At 42.6% G+C, this 19,857-nt stretch overlaps 1 protein-coding gene across 1 annotated transcript in view; it reads right to left on the bottom strand.

Annotated features, from left to right (window-relative positions):
• Positions 1-782: 782 nt before the first annotated feature.
• The window catches only part of znhit6 (zinc finger HIT-type containing 6), a 139,647-nt gene continuing 120,572 nt past the window's right edge, over positions 783-19,857 (bottom strand). Inside the window, exon 10 of the mRNA XM_060066919.1 lies at positions 783-2,226. Coding sequence (XP_059922902.1) covers positions 1,937-2,226 — 290 coding nt within the window. The 3' untranslated portion in view covers positions 783-1,936. The remainder of the gene's footprint in view (positions 2,227-19,857) is intronic.

Below are 19,857 nucleotides of genomic sequence, written 5' to 3' on the forward strand. Positions count from 1 at the left end.
CCCTAGTGGAAACGAGGGAAACGTTAAATTTGTTATTAGTTGTACTTGTATAGGCAAGGACACAATTCAATGAAGATCTGGAAAATCATAAAAAAATATATATATTTCAAGGAATAGGATGAATGTCTAATATGAACACATTCATGAATTCATCCCCAATTCACTATTGGATCTAAACATGCCGTTTTTTATGGATTTACATTTAGCTGTTCCTCAGTTGCATCAATATATTGTCTTATTTATTCTGTTTTGTATGAGCAAATAAAATCTCAATCATAAAATCTCAATCAAGTTTTTCATTTTCAGTTGATAGAAACTAGAAAATACTGTCTTAATATCTTACTTTAACAATGCCAATCCTTACTTTACCATTATGTGAAAATAAAAATATGCATTCATCAGTGCTTTTAGACGTGTTTCCAATGGCTTTGTGAGAGAACGGGCTCCGTTCAATGAAATCAAAACCAAAACTTATTGAGCAGAGCACCGTTTATAAACAACCCTTCCGGGTTTTGTCTGTTGGCTTGTGTCGAAACGTCAAGTGTCGATACGTCATCTGTAAGCGCAGGACCCCGAGCCGATCTGGCAGCCGAACACACCTGGTACTCACATCGTCAGCCGACCGGCGCTCAACATTGCCGTGACGTATCTGTTGTTATATATCTATGGGGGGAGCTGTGTAGAGAAAAGTGCGAGCGCAAACCGAGAAAACAGCGAAGAAATGGCCGATCCTGCATAGTGGGCCTTTATGGCTGGTCCAAAATAGCTTCCTACCTATTCCATTTTTATTTATTTTTTAAGTTGGATGTTGTGTATCATGCAGCTTTACATTTTGTGACAGATACTAAAGCAAAAAACAAAACAGAATACACACCACTGCAAATTATATGAAATGGTCAAATTGACTTCACCGTCACTCAGGAGGAAAAGCCATGATTTTTATTGCTAAAGCATTGGTTGGTAAACTTCCACCCTACATTTGTAGTCTGTAAACTTTACACGCCACACCAGTACTAGGTCGGTAAACAAATTGCTCCTAAACATCCCAGCTAGACGTACAGAATTACAGAATACGTACAGAATACTCCTGGAATTACTTTCAGAACATAATAAATCTGAAGTCATTGCCCTCCATAGATGTTATTAAAAAATCTCTTAAAATCAACTTTAATCGAACAGTGTCACTGTTTCTAGCTTTTTCCAAGACTAGAAACAGACTTTTAAATGTATTCTTGCTTGTTGTCTGTCCTCTCTGTACCTAAACTGTACTTGTCTTCTTGCTTGTGCTTTTTGTTTGCTCATGCTTTGCTTTTCAGTCTGTCTGTGGTCTATGTCATCTCTGTACTGTAACTGTACTGTCGGCTATCTTGGCCAGGACTACCTTGAAGACGAGATATTATATCTCAATGGGACCTTCTTGGATGAATAAAGGTCAAATAAAACAGTGTATGGTCCTGTATTGTGTTTCCTTGCAATATTTCGGAAAAAGATTATCACTTCCGTCCTAATAAAACAGTTAATTTTTCTAAATGGCAAAACAGAATACAATGAACAGCAAAAAAATAAGAAATTATCTAAACATATTTCCATAACACAAGGCAGGACATTTAGTTTCACCATCCTATCAATTATATGAAGAACTTTATGTTCACGCTTATTAAGGCAAGCATGGCCCTTTTAGCAGTTTCTCTTGCATCATTTTAATACAAATCAATATTAACTATGCTAATCATTCTGACCCACAGACTTCCATTATCAACACACTTATTCAAAAAGAAGATTCCTGAGCTTGCTACGCCATGTCCTATGTCTGGTCATCCAGACATGGCATGTCAAGATGACCTCAGTAAGACTGATCGCTATTCTCTGCATTATATACAGTATTAACAGGACCCATCCTGTCATCAGCAAGTTGCAACATTCAAGCACGTTTGAACTAGGCTTTTATCTTTAGTATGTCTTCAATATTTCTTCCATCCCTCTCTTCTCCTTGCTCACCCCCATCTTCACTGCTCTCTGTGAGCTCTCCTTCCTCCAGATCCTTGCCTTCCCCGACTTCCCTCTTGGCCCGTTTCTTCCATGGGGGTTTGATTTCATCTGTAACCACCTGTTTAACCGGACTGGCAATCAAATCCTGACTGGAGCAAGACAGCAAAGCTTTTGCCACCTTGTTGGTCCCGTGGTCCTTCTCTGTCGCCAATCGACTGCAGTCTGACATGGTTTTAGCTGAAATGAAAGGGCCCAGTTGTATACACAAAGCATGAATGTGGCCGAAGAATCAGCACTGTGGAAAACTCCATAGGAAAATACAAAGGAAAAGTTTGAGTTCACAGCATTTGTGGTGGCACAAAAGGGGTCCATGAAAGGTGAGAAAGCGGTAGCGATAGAACAGTGTGGCAAGGGATATCATATGGTTTGCCTATAGTTTGGCACAATACTGTGCCAAAGCCTTCTGTGCATTTCATGCACAGAAGGGAATGGCAATTTTTTTATTCATACTTTTTTCAGCATCCTCCATTATGTTTGCAAGATATATAGTTATAGATAATATAATTATTGGCCATAACCAGCAGTGGTGGATTTAATGAGTCGTTTCTGTGACCCAGTTCACGTGAAGTCAGTTCGCCAAGATGAGTCGTTCGCGAATCGTTCGTTCGTTCAGTTGAGTTTCCGGTAGCACTGAGTCAGCTGAGAACCGTGCAATGGCCTGCATTCCATGATGCGATTTACCGCTACCGGAAACCAGGCTGAACGAACAAACGATTCGCGAACGACTCCTCCCAGTTCAGTCGAGTTTCCGGTGAATCGATTAATCGGAAACTCGACTGAACTGGGAGGAGTTCAGTTCAGTTCGCGAATCAGCCTAGTTTCCGGTGGCCATGAATCACATCATGGAATGCACGCCATTGCACGGATCTCAGCTGAGTCAGTCAGACTCAGTGGAGTCAGTGCTACCGGAAACTCGTTCGTTCGTTCAGTCGAGTTTCCGGTGAATCAAATGGTGAACGAGATGAACGAGAGAAACGAACCGGTTCGGTTCGTTCATCCTAAAGACTCGTTCAATCGAACCGGTTCGCGAACGAACGAGTCAACACTAATAACCAGTAGCGTACCGTTGGGTTTAAGTCAGGGCCTTCAGTAACGAACTCCACCAACGGCCAACCCCCAAACGCTAAGACATGCACACAAATTTCATATTAGGTGCCAATACAGCCAACACAGCCACAATATGCGCTACTGCATAACGTCAACAAGACAGTTGATCTTTAGCAACCACAACAGCGCACACCAATTTGCATAACCGCAGAGCTAGAGTAATGCAGCATCACCATCAGATCTTTCCTTATGTCACTCCGCAACCAGATTGCACATCACACACGTGACACAAAAACAAGTGTTCAGTTATTGTTATTTTCACCGGATGCTTTCGCAACTTCAACGGATTCAATGAAGTAGCCTATAGCGACAATATTACAAGTGCAACGCCAGTTCATTAACAAAAATTAAACGTACAAGTAGGCCTTCATGCCACATATTTTACAACAGCTAATCCAGCCAGAATATTAAGCCCAAAGGAGTAGTAGTGAACGGGTTAATTTAATATGCTTATTAAGCGGCATCCACACAAACCATTAACATTAAGCCTAGTTACGTTGTGTTATTGTTACCTGTGAATAGATCTGTTTAAACCAAGCACGGTTAAGGTAAGAAGCGCGTCTACTACCAGAGAGACTAGCTACTATACATAGCGAAAGGTTAAGAGCCTTATCATCAGCCAACGCAACGTATGTTTTTTAAGTTCTATATGTTCTTTACTTTAGCTAATAGCATTAGCTAAAGCCATTGCTTTTAGCTTTAGCATTAGCCAGCTTCTGGTAACTTTCCACACCATGCCAAATGAGGATGATTCGCGGCTTACAATAGCAAATAATAAAATTGCTAACCTCAAGAAGGACATCAGACGGCTCTCGGACGAGCTGCGCAACAAAGAGTCCCTGTTGGCCAGCGTTATGGATTTAGCTGCCGACCAGAACAAACAGATTGCATCACTAAGCACAGCTTTCCAGGACACTGTTGTCTGGGACCCCCTCACCTCCACCTGTCATCGTCCCTCCTCCTGCTCCACTCCCAACCGTCAGCCCTCCTGGACCGAAGTGGTAATCCGAGGGCGCAAGAGTGGCCCGGACAGGGCCCCACCTCCTCCCCTGGGCCTATCCAACCAGTATGCAGCGCTGTCTGGTGACAGTCCTGCTCCATCAGCTGATGCACCTGCCGTTCCTAACAATGCTGCAGGATCCCGCCACAGGATCCTTAGGGAGGCCGTGTTGAGACGCTCCGGAGGTCGCCCTGAGCCGGATTTCCCCCCGCTGACCGGCTCCTCCACCTCAACCTCGAATCCACGGTCCCGGCGTTCTCCCGTGCTCCCTGACCCGTCCACGCAGCCCAGCTGTCCAGTCAACACGATCTGCCACCGAGCGACGGCGGATGTCCCTCCTCCAGAGCCTGCCGGTGAACGCCTCGCTCGCAGGGCAGCGGCAGCCCGCAAGTACCAAGAGCTATCTTTAACCTCGCTGATCATCGGTGATTCTATTTTAAGGCATATTAAATCACAATCTGCTGTAACTCACTGTATGCCAGGTGCTAAAGTAAATTCCGTCTGTGCTCAGCAAACACCCACACGTTAAGAACATTGTTATCCACTGCGGATCCAATGACACGGCAATGCAGCAATCTGAGGTCTTAAAGCAGGATTTTACGCGCCTTTTCACCGATCTTAAAAACTGTGGAAAGTCCATCTTCATCTCAGGCCTCATTCCCGTGTTGCACCGGGGAATCGGGCGTTTCACTCGCCTGCTCTCCCTACACACATGGCTGCAGTCGGTCTGCCCATCACACAACTGTATTTTAATCGACTATTTTAATCTCTTCTGGGACCGTCCCTCCTTCTTTGGCAGAGATGGCATCCACCCTAGTTTCCGCGGCTCTCGGGCACTCACAGGAAACATTTTCCATGCAATTGCCACAGCTCCCCGCCATTGACTGACCCCAACTCCCACGATTACAGCTCAAGTCTACGCACCGGTCAGTGATTACTTTCCTTTATCGCCAGTGACCCATACTGCGGTTTGTGTGACTAGCTCCCCCAGCACCCCTTACTGTCCACCTCCGGCATCAGCATGTAGATTACTGGCTACTTCACCTCCCCATACTGTTGCTGTTTGTGTGACTAACCGGACAATACGTACAAGAAAACTTGTCACTTTAATACTGCAAACCTGTCAAACCTGGTATCCATTCCCCTTCAGCCACAGTCTGCTGTAGTAAATAGGGCTGACAATGCTTCGCACTCAAACACATTAAGTTTGGCCTTGTTAAACATCAGATCTTTGTCAGGTAAAACATTTTTAATTAATGATTTTATTACCAAGCACAATCTTGATTTTATGTTTTTAACTGAAACTTGGTTGGACCCAGACAACAGCTCAGTTGTTCTTATCGAGTCAACCCCCCCCAACTACACTTTCATGAGGCCAGAGTTCATAAGAAAGGTGGTGGAGTTGCTATTTTATTTAATGAATCTCTAAAATGCAAAAAGATGTTTTATGGAAACTGTTTCATTTGAATATGTGGCTCTCAAGTTAAATTCAGCCTCTCGAGACATTTTTATTAATATCTACAGGCCAACAAAATACTGTGCAAACTTTTTTGATGACCTCGCTGGACTACTGTCTGTTATCTGTATGGAGTTTGACTGTTTATTAATTGTTGGGGATTTTAATATACACGTCGACAAACCCGAGGACAGAAGTGCTAAAGAACTGTGGTATGTACTGGAAAATTTTGGACTCTCTCAACATGTAAACCAGCCTACACATAACAAAGGTCATACCCTGGACTTATTAATTTCAAAGGGCCTGGACATTTCAAACCTTTCAGTGTCTGATGTGGGTCTCTCCGACCATTCATGTTTGTTTTTTGGGAGTACAATATCTTTGCACACAACTGAAAAAACAAAGGTTATCAAAAAACGGTATATTACTGAAAACACAAGTGAAAAATTTATTCAGGCATTTTCTCTGTCCCCACTCCTCCCCTGTATCTCAGTTAATGAGCTTGTAGGTAACTTCAACTCAAAAATTACAAATATTATCGATACTATTGCACCCACCAAGGTGAAGGTCATCTCTGGTAAAAAAAGGTCTCCCTGGAGAAATACCCCTCAGGTCAGAGTTGAAAAGAGAGAGTGCCGTAAAGCAGAACGCAGGTGGCGAAAGACAAATCTCAATGTTCATTATGATATGTTCAAAGAGAAACTACGTACTTTTAACTTGGAACTAAGAAATGCAAGGCAGTCTTTCTTTTCTGACATCACCAAAAACAGCAACAATGCACGTGCCCTGTTTGCTGCTGTTGACAGGCTAACAAACCCTCCTGTGGCAGTAGCGTCTGAACATCTTTCCACGAGGGCCTGCAATGAATTTGCCTCCTTCTTTACCGAGAAAATTTATAAAATAAGACAAGCTGTTACCGCATCAATACCAGGTTCAAGATATGTTTTATATCTGTACCCATTTAAAATGGGTTCGGATGCCATGATAGAGTTTTTTCTGATGGACAAGAAATGTTTTTAACTGCATGGCCTCAGATGTCCTAGAAATTGTCAATATGTCCCTTCGCACTGGTGTATTCCCACAGCCCCTTAAAACAGCAGTCATCAAGCCACTCATAAAAAAGAAAAATCAAGATACATCACTCATGAACAATTATAGGCCGATATCCAACCTACCATTTTTAAGCAAGATCATTGAAAAAGCTGTTTATCATCAGCTAAATAATTACTTAGCAATGAATAACTGCTTTGATGTCTTTCAGTCAGGTTTTAGACAACACCACAGCACTGAGACCGCACTGGTTAAAGTCCTCAATGACATCCACTTAAACACAGACAGTGGCAAAAGTTCTGTCTTAGTTTTACTCGATCTCAGTGCTGCGTTCGACACAGTTGACCACAACATTTTACTAGATCGACTTGCAAACTGGATTGGACTTTCTGGAACTGTGCTAAACTGGTTTGAATCCTACTTAAAGGAAAGAGACTACTATGTGTCAATAGGCAATTTCACATCCGAGCGAACAAATATTACATGCGGGGTCCCCCAAGGTTCCATTCTTGGGCCTCTTCTGTTTAATATATACATGCTACCACTAGCTCAGATTATGAACAAGAACAAATTATGTTACCATAATTATGCAGACGACACACAAATTGACATAACCATATCACCAGGAGACTATAGTCCGATTCAAGCACTCAGTAAGTGCATTGAACAAATCAATGACTGGATGTGCCAAAACTTTCTTCAATGAAACAACGATAAAACTGAAGTAATTGTCTTTGGTGCCAGGGATGAACAATTAAAAGTCTGCGCACAGCTTAAATCTGTTATGTTTGAAAGCAAACACCAAGCTAGAAATCTTGGAGTAGTAGTAGTAATAGATTCCGACTTAAATTTAAAAAAACACATTAAATCAATTACTAAGTCAGCCTACTACCACCTTAAAAATATATCGAGAATTAAAGGGCTAATGTCTCAGCAGGACTTAGAAAAACTTGTCCATGCATTTATTTTTAGTAGACTTGACTACTGTAATAGTGTCTTTGCAGGCCTTCCAAAAAAATCAATCAGACAGCTTCAGCTAATTCAAAACGCTGCTGCTCGAGTCCTCACTCGGACCAAAAAAGTGGATCACATCACCCCAGTTCTGAAGTCCTTACACTGGCTTCCTGTCAAACAGAGAATTGATTTTAAAATATTGATGTTGGTATATAAAGCCCTAAATGGTCTAGGGCCAAAATACATGACCGGTCTGCTGATCCGCTATGAACCGACCAGAGTTCTTAGGTCGTCTGGGACAGGTCTTTTAAAAATCCCCAGAGCTAGGACTAGACAGGGAGAGGCGGCATTCAGCGTTTATGCGCCCAATATCTGGAACGGACTGCCAGAGAGTCTGAGATCCGCTGAGACTCTTAGCTCGTTTAAATCGGGTCTCAAAACTTTCTTGTTTCCCTTTTAACCTGTAATTTTAATTATTTATTTTTTTGTACAAATGTTTTATTTCTTTTATTTAAATGGTGTATTTCTATCCATGCTTTAAATTTGCTTCTTTTTGTATGTGTGTTCTATATTTGATTTAAACCCTGTGAAGCACCTTGAGTGGCCCTGTGTCTGAAATGTGCTTTATAAATAAAATTGCCTTCCAGCAACATATTTGTGTTTCAAACCATTCAAAAAAATGCGTTATGAACTAAAGTACCACAACAACAATATCGCTACTACGCAGTGCAAAGTAAAATTCACCCATCACCCATGGTCTGATGTTTTAAAGCTGCCTTGGTGAAGCTGTTAAGAATGCTAAATCTGCGCTGTTCCATTTCCCCTCACTGATGTTGAACAGCAAACACGGCGAGTAGAATAGGTTGTTCTGAACGGTGCTAGCCGTTAGCCAGTCATAGCGGCTGTAGTTGCACTCCGTAAAGTGCAGCAGAAAACCTTATCGGCCTGGGTCAGCCCATCAGGCTTCGGTGTAGGTCTTCCTCTTGAAATTAAATCTGTCTTCTCTCCAAACGATCGCCTTGAAGAAGGCGAACGAAGGAGTTCAGAAACAGGATCGCTAGGTGCTGTGAAGGCGGTGGCCATAGTAGTTCACTATCAACTCTGTACCGACAACTATTAAAAATTCGCTGATAACATCACCGAGGGCCAGCGCCGGCATATTGCTGGGCCCTGGGGTCGTTCTATTACTACAGCTCAACATTTGATTGGCTGAATACACACGTCAGTCAAATTTATTATCCAATGGGAGGTGGCAGCAATACTTTTAGTGCTGGCCCCGCCGGTCCATGTAACCTAGCTGTGATGCGTTATTCAGTTGAGCTCAGCCTTACAAAAACAACAGTTTTCCTTCTGGAATTATGTTGTAAGTACTGAAAAAAATATGGAATTAAGATGCGTTCAGACGAAAATTAATGTAATTTAGAAAAATATTATATATATACTGTATATTATTTAGATTTTGACAGGGCCAGCAGAGAAGGCCCTGCTGGCCCACCACTGGCCATAACACACAACCATGGAAAATATATAAAACAGATCTTTAAGAAGATGTTTTCCATGAGTTAAGCCAGGTGAGCTGTATTTGGCCCCAGGGATTGCATAAAAAATATTTCTAACTGGATCATAGGTGCTCAAACATTAGGTTGACGTCATTGAATACAAGACTGCCAGAGTGAGCAATTACTCCTCATCTCTTTCTGCCCACTATCTACACAATTATTAGAACGTTTCTATTAGGAATGTCCCGATCAAGTTATCGGGCCGATAATGGCCCAGTATGCTGGATCAGATATCGGAGGGGATGAAAAAATATGAACCGATGCGCGCAGTGTGTCACGTGATAACAGTAGTAGCCAATTATTCGCATTCGCACGAGAGCTACCTGCTGAACAGTCATGACAGTTGCAGTATTTCAACCTTAAAGAAAAAAGTACAACATCCTTTCGGCAGTTACTCACTCAAGCTTGAGCGGATCACAGCTTATGTGATTGCTACGCTTGTGGCGATCATACAAGCAAACTATTTCGGACATCCAATCTATTAAAATGATTCGATTGGAAATATGATTATTATACATCGGGCGTTTTTGTGTGGGGACCCCCGTTTAAATGGCTAGAGGGTAGCTGCTTCTTACATATCGAATGTACTTACGGTAGAAGCTAAATGCTAACATAAACAATCTTTTTCAGTGAGCTTATCAGGGGTTTGTTTCCCAAAAGCATAATTGCTAACTTCCTTAGCAACCTACCTCTTAGGGACTCAACAGTTAATAGGAAAGTGTTCCCCAAAACCATTTCATCTACATAGTAAGCTCATAGTATGGAGTAAGTTATTAAACTTCATAGTACTAGCAAGGTAAGGCTTCCTGAGTGCTTCCCAACAACATAGTCTGGCTGAGTCCTTGAATTATTTTTTTTGAAACAAAATATAGTGCAACCTCAGGCATTATTCCTTCTTTTTAACATGGATAGTGAATAATAAAAAAAACTGTCCAAAGGAAGCACAGCAGACCTGGATTTACAACTTTAAAATCAGGACGTCTGCATTGCCTGGGGAGAGTTTAGAGTCCACTCTCCCAAGGCAAAGCAGACATCCTCATCTTCTTCTTTTTTTCCATCAAGTATGGTAGCGAAATACAGTTTCTGTCGTGTTTTATTTGGCATTTTGTAAATCCATTGATTTCTGTTGGAAGACTCATGGCTCCTTGACCGGAAACAGAAAGGGGGCTGGTTGTAGTATTTTTGCCCGGTTCTAGCCCTACTGTTGATACAGAGAACCGAGCGAAAGGACTACAACCAAACATAAACAGCCCATTTCCGCTTCCGGTCCGGTTTCCGTTTCAATGGGATTTACGAAACGCAAAATAAAAGGCGACAGAAACTGTATTTTGCTACGATACTTGATTAGGAACATCAACGTATGCCACTAACCACTCGGTGAATTGCACATTTCTGAAAATGAACGTTTAGGGCTGTTTTAAGGACAGGTTTGTGAATGCCCAAAGCCAGCCATTCTTAAGCAGGCAGGGGCGAATCGAAATGAGACAAATGCCTGAGACAGGACCAATAGTCAACATTTCGGTGTGTCAACCACTATATTTCATCCTAGACAAACCAGAAAGGGGGCTCAATGTGCTAAATACCGGAATTGTTCTTTAAACATGCGCTGATCACGTTAACGCACAACATTTTTTTCTTCTTTTTTTTTATCAGCCGATCTGCGGATCACTTGCGTCCCGAATCGTGAGGTTGATCCGTACGGATCACGGGTAACCCGTGAACTGTTGCACCACTACTGGACATATAATGGCTCACAAATATTATCTTTAAAGGTCCCATGACATGCTATTTTATATATTCTTTAATATAGGTATTAGTGGGCAACTAACACAGTATTCAAAGACGTTCCCGAAATTCAGCCGTGGTGCAGAGTTACAGCCACTCCGAGCCAGTCACACATTGAGCTTCCCCCAAATGCGCTGTTTTGGTGTCTGTAGCTATAATGCAAATGAGGAGGAGCGAGGCGGGTCAAGGAGGAGGGTGGGGGTGTGGCCCTGAGCAGCTTGCAGCCACGGTACCATGCGCTCTGTTTGCAGTGGATGTATCGCAATGGCGAGGTGCACACAGCCTTTAGCCGTGTTCTGTAAATATTCTAGAACACACGGGAGTCCTGGAGCTCTATATCTAAATATTATCATATAGCCTACATAGATATCTATATCATATAATATATATTATCACGGCCAAAAGCTGTGAGCCGATATTATGAATCTCAAACAACCGCGTTGGGTTCTCCGACGTTCCTGGTTCTTCCACATCAATGTGAAGTAGACTGAACAAGACTGAACAAGGAGGAGAAAGGGATTGTTGCCGGGCAGCGCTTAGGCACCTCCGCCTCTGGCGGTGGTCCCTCGACAGCGGGAAGTGGGGCTCAAGCGGGAGACATTCGCCGCCAACAATCCCTTTCTCCTCCATGTCGTGGTTCATGTTCTTGAGGGAGTCAAAGCCAAAGTTCCTTCCCCCAAATTCATTCTCAACCTTGGCTGAGATAGCCCCCACTACGAGTCTCGTTGTAGAAATACCAGAGACGAGAGTCCGACGTGTTATGCGCCATAACTCCAAAAGCAGAACGGTTATCCAAATAACAAGGAAGTGTACAACACTTGCGTTACAGTCCTGGAGCTCTATATCAAAATAATATCATATAATACATAGATATCTATATCATATAATACATATTATCACGGCCAAAAGCTGTGTGCGCCTCCAGACGATATTATGAATCACAAACGACTTTGTCGGGTTCTGCGACGTCTCTGGTTCTTCCACTTTCACATCAATCTGAAGTAGACTGAACCGCACGCTGCCTGCTGCCGGCTGCCGGGCGGTGGTGCTTCGCGGCGATGGTGCCTCGCGGCAACCGGCGGCATGTCACAGTTCATGTACTTCAGCGATTTCCCCCAATTCCTTCTCAACCATGGCTCAGATAACCCCCACTACAGTCTCGTTGTGGAAATACAAGAGACGTCAAAGAACCGACAAGAAACACTTGCGTTACAGTGTGTGTATTCACACACACATGTGGCGCTCGCACGGTCGTGTCTCATTGGCGGGCCAGGCAGAGTAAGGGGAGGAGCTTAGATGCTTTGTGACGACATACCTAAAGACATTCCAAATCAGCGCACTTGGGCCTCCGTTTTTTCAAAGGCGAGCAGCTAGTGCTCGTTTTACACCAAACGCAAGTTTTAGCCACTGGGGGACCATAGGCAGGCTAGGGGAACTCATAGTTATGTCAGAATCTTACTTTTACATATGTGATAAGACACTGGGCAGTGGGTTTTAGAGAAGTGAATTCATTGATAGCCTACAATTTTTAATAAAATAAAAAAAGCATCAAGAAACATGCATCCACTGCAGCGACAACACAAGATGCTGCCCCCCGGTAAAAATGAATAGGGGATCAAAATATTGTAGGAGGGAAATATACAGCCTAGGTACCGTTAAGAGAACGACAGACCTCAAACACCAAAAGTCCATAATTAGAACTGAGGAAACAAGACGCATCTGGCAGGGATTGAACCGGTGACAAAAAAGCGACCTGTAAATCTCAGGGCAAGTGCTCCAACCACTGAGCCATTGAACTCTTGCAAAGAGTTGGTGAGAAAAGTCATTTATTTACTTATTTATATCCTAGAGTGCAGACAAATCAAATTTCTCACCAAGTTCATTGTTTGAATTATCTTTTTTCCATAAACGTATCCATGGTTCTTGCACCATTTTTAAAGTCAAATTTAAGACTTTTTAAGACTTTTTAAGACCAACACATACATAAATTAAGACCCAAAAAATGTCAGAAAAATTATTTGATAGAAAAGGTGTGTATAATTGAGTCACTTATACACATCAACCGTAGCCGTAGTACTAGCAGTAGTAGTACTCTTGCAAAGTTATCTCAGAAGCGCGCGGACACGACGATACGCGAACACATTAACCCACCCGTGTCACCCATAGTCACCCATGACCGTCGCTTAGCAACCGGACACGCTGGGGTTGATATGTTACCGGACTACTGTAACTACTACGGAGTGATAACAAAGACATGAATCGGGCAATAAATCCACCGTCCTTGACAGCGGTCAAGTTTGGAGTGCGGAGTGGACCAAATGCGAACTACTGCAGCTTTCCTAAGTTAAACCCCAAACTAATCGGAATAAGTGTATGCATGTCGATTATAGCAGACTACACCACCTCTTCTGTAGCCGAATAGAATTATATTACGAACAGATAATTGTATTCCGATTGAGGCGTATTATATGATCCTTTTCTATTCCGATTGAGCTGTTCTTCCACAACTATGCGGATCAGATGTGTCCATGTAAACACGGCTGACAGTGATCTCAAACACACACACACACACACACACACACACACACACACACACACACACACACACACACACACACACACACACACACACACACACACACACACACACACACACACACACACACACACACACACACACACATCAAAAAATAAATCAAAATTCAAACAAATATTAGGCAGCCCTTAATATTCGAACCTGTTATGGCAGGCCAAGAGGGAGAGCGAGAACCCGACGCAGTCTACTCATAATATTGCAATGACCACGGAAGAGGCATTGAATGAAGTATTGATTAGACAGCGATTTATTAGATACCTAATAAACCGTCGGAACACGCAGGACCGGTAACCATAGCAACGCCGGTAAACAAACCCCGCGAAGCCCAATCCAGGTCTTACTGAAGGAATTTAATGCTCATAATATTATTAATAAATATTCGAATATTAATATTAATAAACAAACAAACTTCGAATATGATTTTTGGGAAAAAGTCCGTCACACAATTCAATTAATTTACTGTTTGGAATACTTACATTAAAATGATCCAGCATGAACTGTGATCCATAGTACCGCGATAAGACATGGCTGTCGGTGTCGTCCGTGGGCCAGTACCTCACATGGATATCCATCTGTTTGCTTTTAGTGGTTTTGTTCACTCATCGAACATGAGGACGTACTGTTTATCGTTTACGCTGCGTGACAGCTCTCTTTTTATGAAAGATGCGATCCCGTATTTGGCTAGATAGGCCGTTTTGTTTTCACCGCAGGTGAACGACTTCGCAAACTCAGAATCTGGGAACATAGCAGCCAAGACGTTACTAATGTCATATTTCTGCGACCTCATGTGGGACTCAAGAGCTTTTGCTCCCATGGTCCCTAGTATGAATGCCTTTCGGGATAAACAACACCTTGCCTCGTAGTCACCTGCCTTCTCCAACCACCCCCGAAACGTATCTTCCTCAAACCATTTCTCATTGAATTTGCACTGTCCCATCCTGAAAGTAGCGCAAGTTGGCCTAATGATGTCAACCGTCACTAGCTAAAAGTAGCGCCAGCAAGTTAGCCTACAGACGCAGCTGCAGGCTGCAGATGCAACCGGCCCCCCGATGACTGATGTCAACGTTAACGTAACGTAAAACTCCTGAAAATGCCGTAATTAAAAGACGCACTAGGTGATTTGTTGTGCGCGACAATTTCCCAGTCTTAAAAAACCCTCTGCAAAATTTAATACCTAGAGCAAATTTACAGTAAATTTAAGACAATTTATGGCCTTAATTTTACACAAAAAAAATTAAGACTTTTTAAGACTTTTTAAGGACCCGCGGGAACCATGGTATCAACCGTTTGCAGCAACTATATATTGAATAACATAGATAGTGCCTTTGCTGATGAATTCACCAGTGTCATTAAAAATTTCTGCGACTTTTTTTCCAAAACAAACAATTATTTCCGAAATTGTTTCTAATGTCGTTACATAGGTAGGCTTTACAAAATCAGGTTGGCGAATATTAACCAGCATGCAGTCTAAATATCAAAGTTTATGAGGCTTCCACCTGTGAATGATTGAATGCCTCAGAGGAACTCCGAACTCTGCCTTCAGAAAACATCTGTTGTATGTAAACACTATGTATTAGCTGATAGCTAATACACATACAGCTAATCAACGAAGAGATCAGCTACATATTGCTATGTTAGCTGGAGATTTTTTGGAAACACCCGTACTTCGGCTGCTGCATAGTTCAAATGGGGGGGCCCTTCCTGCCCGAAACTTGGCCCGGTCAGACCCCGAGGGCAGGCCCCCCCTTCCTGCCCTCGGGGTCCGACCGGGCCAAGTTTCGGTGCGGAGGTCCCAGTTAGGCCCTAGAATAAGGTATTACAATTTCAGGGCGGCAGGACCTTCCTATCTCAAAAACTGTTTTTCCACCACATTCTGAACCATTAGGTCTTGCAGGCTACACTTCTGAGGGGCTTTGTCCAAATGACACTCCATTTGGGAAAACTTTTTTTCTCTAAGGGCTAGAACTCCAAATCTCGGATATGTCGTTCACGGGGCCCCGGGAAATGTGTGTAAACATTTTAGCATCCCTAGCTATCTCGAAAAGGTCGGCAAAGGGGCGTGACCTCCAACAGTACAGTAAATGTACATAAGACAGAGGTTAGTTTCTAGTCCCCATTTTTTGTGGGATGGAGGTGTACATTTGTGGCTAAAGGTGTGTAGACACAGCTGGCCTGTGGCCACATTTTTGAAGTCGGGGGTCAAAAGGAGCCGGCACCACGCCGCTTATGAGATAACAAAAAGTGAATGTGTGTTTCTCTCATAACTTTTTGTCATTATTAAAGAGAGGCCTGATTCTCATATATGCATGTTGGATGGCTAGGGTGTAGGTCTGGGAAGAACTTCAGGCCAAAATCTTTCAAGCGAGCCGCTGGGTGAGTTGCAACGAGATGGAGCACTTGCTGATTCATTTCCTGTAGTTCTGGAGCCACAGGTTGAAGCGTATGCGTCCTTTGAGACCCCCTTTGATATATAAGAGACCCTATACAGCTTACTTAAATGTTGTCGACTCAGTCACCTATTGCATCACTTCCTTTAGGGCTTCGGCCTCCTAATTGATCATTGTAGTAGGCTATAATTGAATGCCCTCTTTCATATATATATATGATACCTCCACCACTGGGACGTGGCAACAATTCTCCAAATCCATATGGGGAGGGGGGGGATGCTTGTGGACAGTAGGGGTTTACCCTAGACATAAATAGGAAGTAAAATCAGGAGAAGGAATGACCTCTCACAAATATTTATTTAATAAATTGTTTCAAATAACCCTCCCTCGTTAAATCAATGAGCTTGGTGTTTTGCTTTCAAAAATTAGTTATAGAAGAAGTCTAAACTGCAGAAAATAAACACATCCAAGATGCATTTTAAGGATACCTTGGAATATCTGTCTATTTTTCAACCATCGGACCCTAGTTTACGACAAAAACAACCCAATTGACGGCAGCTCCTTTGCCGCGTGGTTTTTAGAGCCACGAGTATTAGAGGGGGCGGTCGATAGCAACCACCATAGCAACCATGACGGTCAAGTGACTGGATTCAGCCCCGTTGAAAAAAATAGAATACCTCCCTACACACTCAGTAGTAGCTTAATGATATTTAAATTATTATGACCATGAAGTCTTTATTTGCATGGGTTTACTTCCGCTCACTTCCGGGTTTGCCAACATACGTCATCCCTCTCCACCACTGTAAAAACACATGTTCAAGTTGAATGATAATGCATGAATTTATTCTTTATTCTGCCATAGTAACAAATGGCAAAAATAGGCTGAGAACGAATTCGTATTTACGATATTGTAGCGACCCTGGGACAGTTAAATAGTTTGTGTGTTATGTGTTGCATTGTATTTCGTTGTCCGTTATGCCAGTTGTTCTGTGTGCATGTATTGTAATGTTCTTCTTGTCAATCAGTGTGGGGGCGAATCATTAGGTCAGCTGGGGGAGGGCCTTGGAAGAACACGAGGGTGGGGGCCTGCACGTGAGTGAGACCGTGTTGGGGGTTGCCGGGGTAACCGGGGTTTGTTTTGGGTGGGATTTCTGCCGTTGGTTACGGGTTTCAGTGACCTGGTTTTGGTTCATTAAAAGTTCCTTCAATTACTAATGACTCGACATCGTTATGTCACCGGCGAGGTCATTACAATATGTTCAATAAAACGTAATCACGGACAAAATACGTTTTTTAGACATTTTGAACGTAATTGAGAATGCCGAATAGTTCTCTGGGAACGTAATTTTGATGAGAAAGGGTTGCTCTGTCAGTTGTCAAAAAAAGCGCACGGACGTGGCCTCTATAGCAACGACCTCAGCTACCCAACACTGATCAAAAAAGCGATTGTTTCTCTCAATCAAAACACAAAACAGGACAACTGATGCCCATAAACTTAACCCATACATGTTTTGTAATTAACAAGGACACGTTGGTGTAGTTGTGTTGAGGAATGTCACAGATTTCACTGTAAAATCGCCGTTAATGTGCAGACATCGGGTCTTCCGTTAGCCAATGGGATGAATGAATGCTCATAGCTTCATACATTGCCGTGGAGTGATTACATTGCAATGAGTGGAAAACCCCCTGCGTCGAAAAAAGAAGCACATGGTCCTGCGTTAGCCAATGGGATGAATGCTCATAGCGTCTCTATGTGCAGCCATCGGCTCTTCCGTTAGCCAATGGGATGAATGCTCATAGCTTCATATATTGCCGTGGAGGGATTACATTGTAATGAGTGGAAAACCCCCTGCGTCGAAAAAAGAAGCGCAAGGTCCTCCGTTAGCCAATGGGATGAATGCTCATAGCGTCTCTATGTGCAGCCATCGGCTCCCCCGTGAAGTTGTTACATTGTAAGGAGTTGAAAACCCCATGCGTCGAAAAAAGAAGCGCAAGGGTACCCTTTTGCGTCAGAAACTGAAGCCAAAGTCACTGACCGTTCGTCAGAAATCGACGCGCTCGGAGTGAGGATGTGTTGGTGGATGAGGTGCCGTAGGAGGGTGCTGCACAACTCCTCCCCCCCCCCCCCCGTCCTAATTTTTTGTGTACCGGTCGGGATTCAACCGGCCAGCCTCCGGTTACGGGTCCAACTCCTTAACCAGTTCTTCTGGTTACTACAAGTGATAACACACACACAAGCATTTGATTCAACCATTTCAAACTATCAGCTATTCAATATTTTATCTCAAATTATTCAAACTTTATCACATTAGCTATTTGTTTAAATCTTCTTCACTTTATATGTTTCCAACCATTTGACATGTTTAAAATGGTGTTTAACATGTTTACTCCATTTAAAATCCTCTTTTCACTTGATTTGAGCCAATTTTTCTTTAGTGAGATGTTTTGAGGTGGCTTATTGGCAAACATGAGCCAAGTGATCCATATATTTTATTAGGCGGCCAAGCACAAAGTGTGAGTCAACCTATTGTAATTAGGGGGCCAAGCACATGGTGAGAGGCAATCTTATGTTATTGTTGGTGTCTTTATTATTATTCCTCCACGTTGCCAGCTGGAGATGCTGACTCAAGATTAACAGAATAAATATTACACTGATTGGCCTAAAGATGGCCCTGTAACATAGTCCGAGATACGCTTGTTCAAAAATGCAAACTTTGAACAAGCACTTCTCATAACCTATTTGACTAACAGATGATGGACTAATCTGCCTCAAGAACCTACGACTTCCTTTGAAAAGATTTACGGCCATCTTGTATTCTGTCAAAAACACTAAAATCCCTTAATGATCCAAGGTTTTATTTAATCAAGACAAAAATCCTTTTGAACATATTTATGGACCACTGTCTTCAATCTGACTTAAAGGGAAGTATGTACAATAAAGATTAAAGCACCCAGGAGCAGTAAACTTTAAAAAAGGGTGTGGTTTAAAACGCGTAAAAACTTAAATGCTTATTTCAAAAAGGACCTCATCCAAATAGGACCATAGTGGGCGCTTCAGCGATCAATTGAACATTTTAAAGACTCATAACTCCTCAAAACCAGTCTGTTCCAGCGTTGTCAACCGTACGTTGTCAACCGTACGCATGGGTTAAAATTAACTTTTTTACACCACCGTCCCGAAAAACATTTTGAACCGTACCGATTTTTTCCCACAATTCGTTTTTTATATTTTGAGTTGTTACTTACTGATAATATAATAACTAGAACTGCAAGCAGTTATGCAGGGGTCCAAGAAGTGTGCATTTCGCCGGCACAACGCGAAGCATGTGTTCAAAAATTGAGAAACAGCGTATGCCAAAAGATGCAGCTGACTCCAGTTAATCTGTGGATATAAAGGTTTTGACTGTGGGAGCTTCGGTGTGGGAGTTATAGCCCGAAATGCGTTTTCAGAACATTCCATTGGCCAGTTAGGAGATGTATTATTTCGTCGTTTATTTGCGCCCCCTTGTGGCGAAATTTTCCAAAGACAATTTTCCTTTGCCAAATAACTCCCGCCCACATTAATAATTATCGAACGTCATTAAGGTTAGCACCGACATGTGTGTAGAATTTGGACTCGATCCGATGTCTAATTTTTGATTTTTTTTAATTTTTAATTTTCCACGTCTAATTTAGCTAATATACCAATATTCCAAACGCTACCGTTTCGTCGTCGAAGGTCGGATCAAAAAAGTGTTCGAATTTTATTTTTTGTGTGCGTCTGACGATGCCGTGGGCAAAGTTTGGTGTTGATTGGTCAAGAAATGTGGGAGGAGTAGCGAAAATACAGTTTTGCGGTTTTCGCGATTTAGCGAAAAATATTCATAGACGCAAATGGGCGTGCCCTAGGCCAAAAGATGCAGCAGACTCCAGTG

This window comes from Gadus macrocephalus, chromosome 12, assembly GCF_031168955.1.
Source record: "Gadus macrocephalus chromosome 12, ASM3116895v1".
NCBI classification, from domain to species: domain Eukaryota; kingdom Metazoa; phylum Chordata; class Actinopteri; order Gadiformes; family Gadidae; genus Gadus; species Gadus macrocephalus.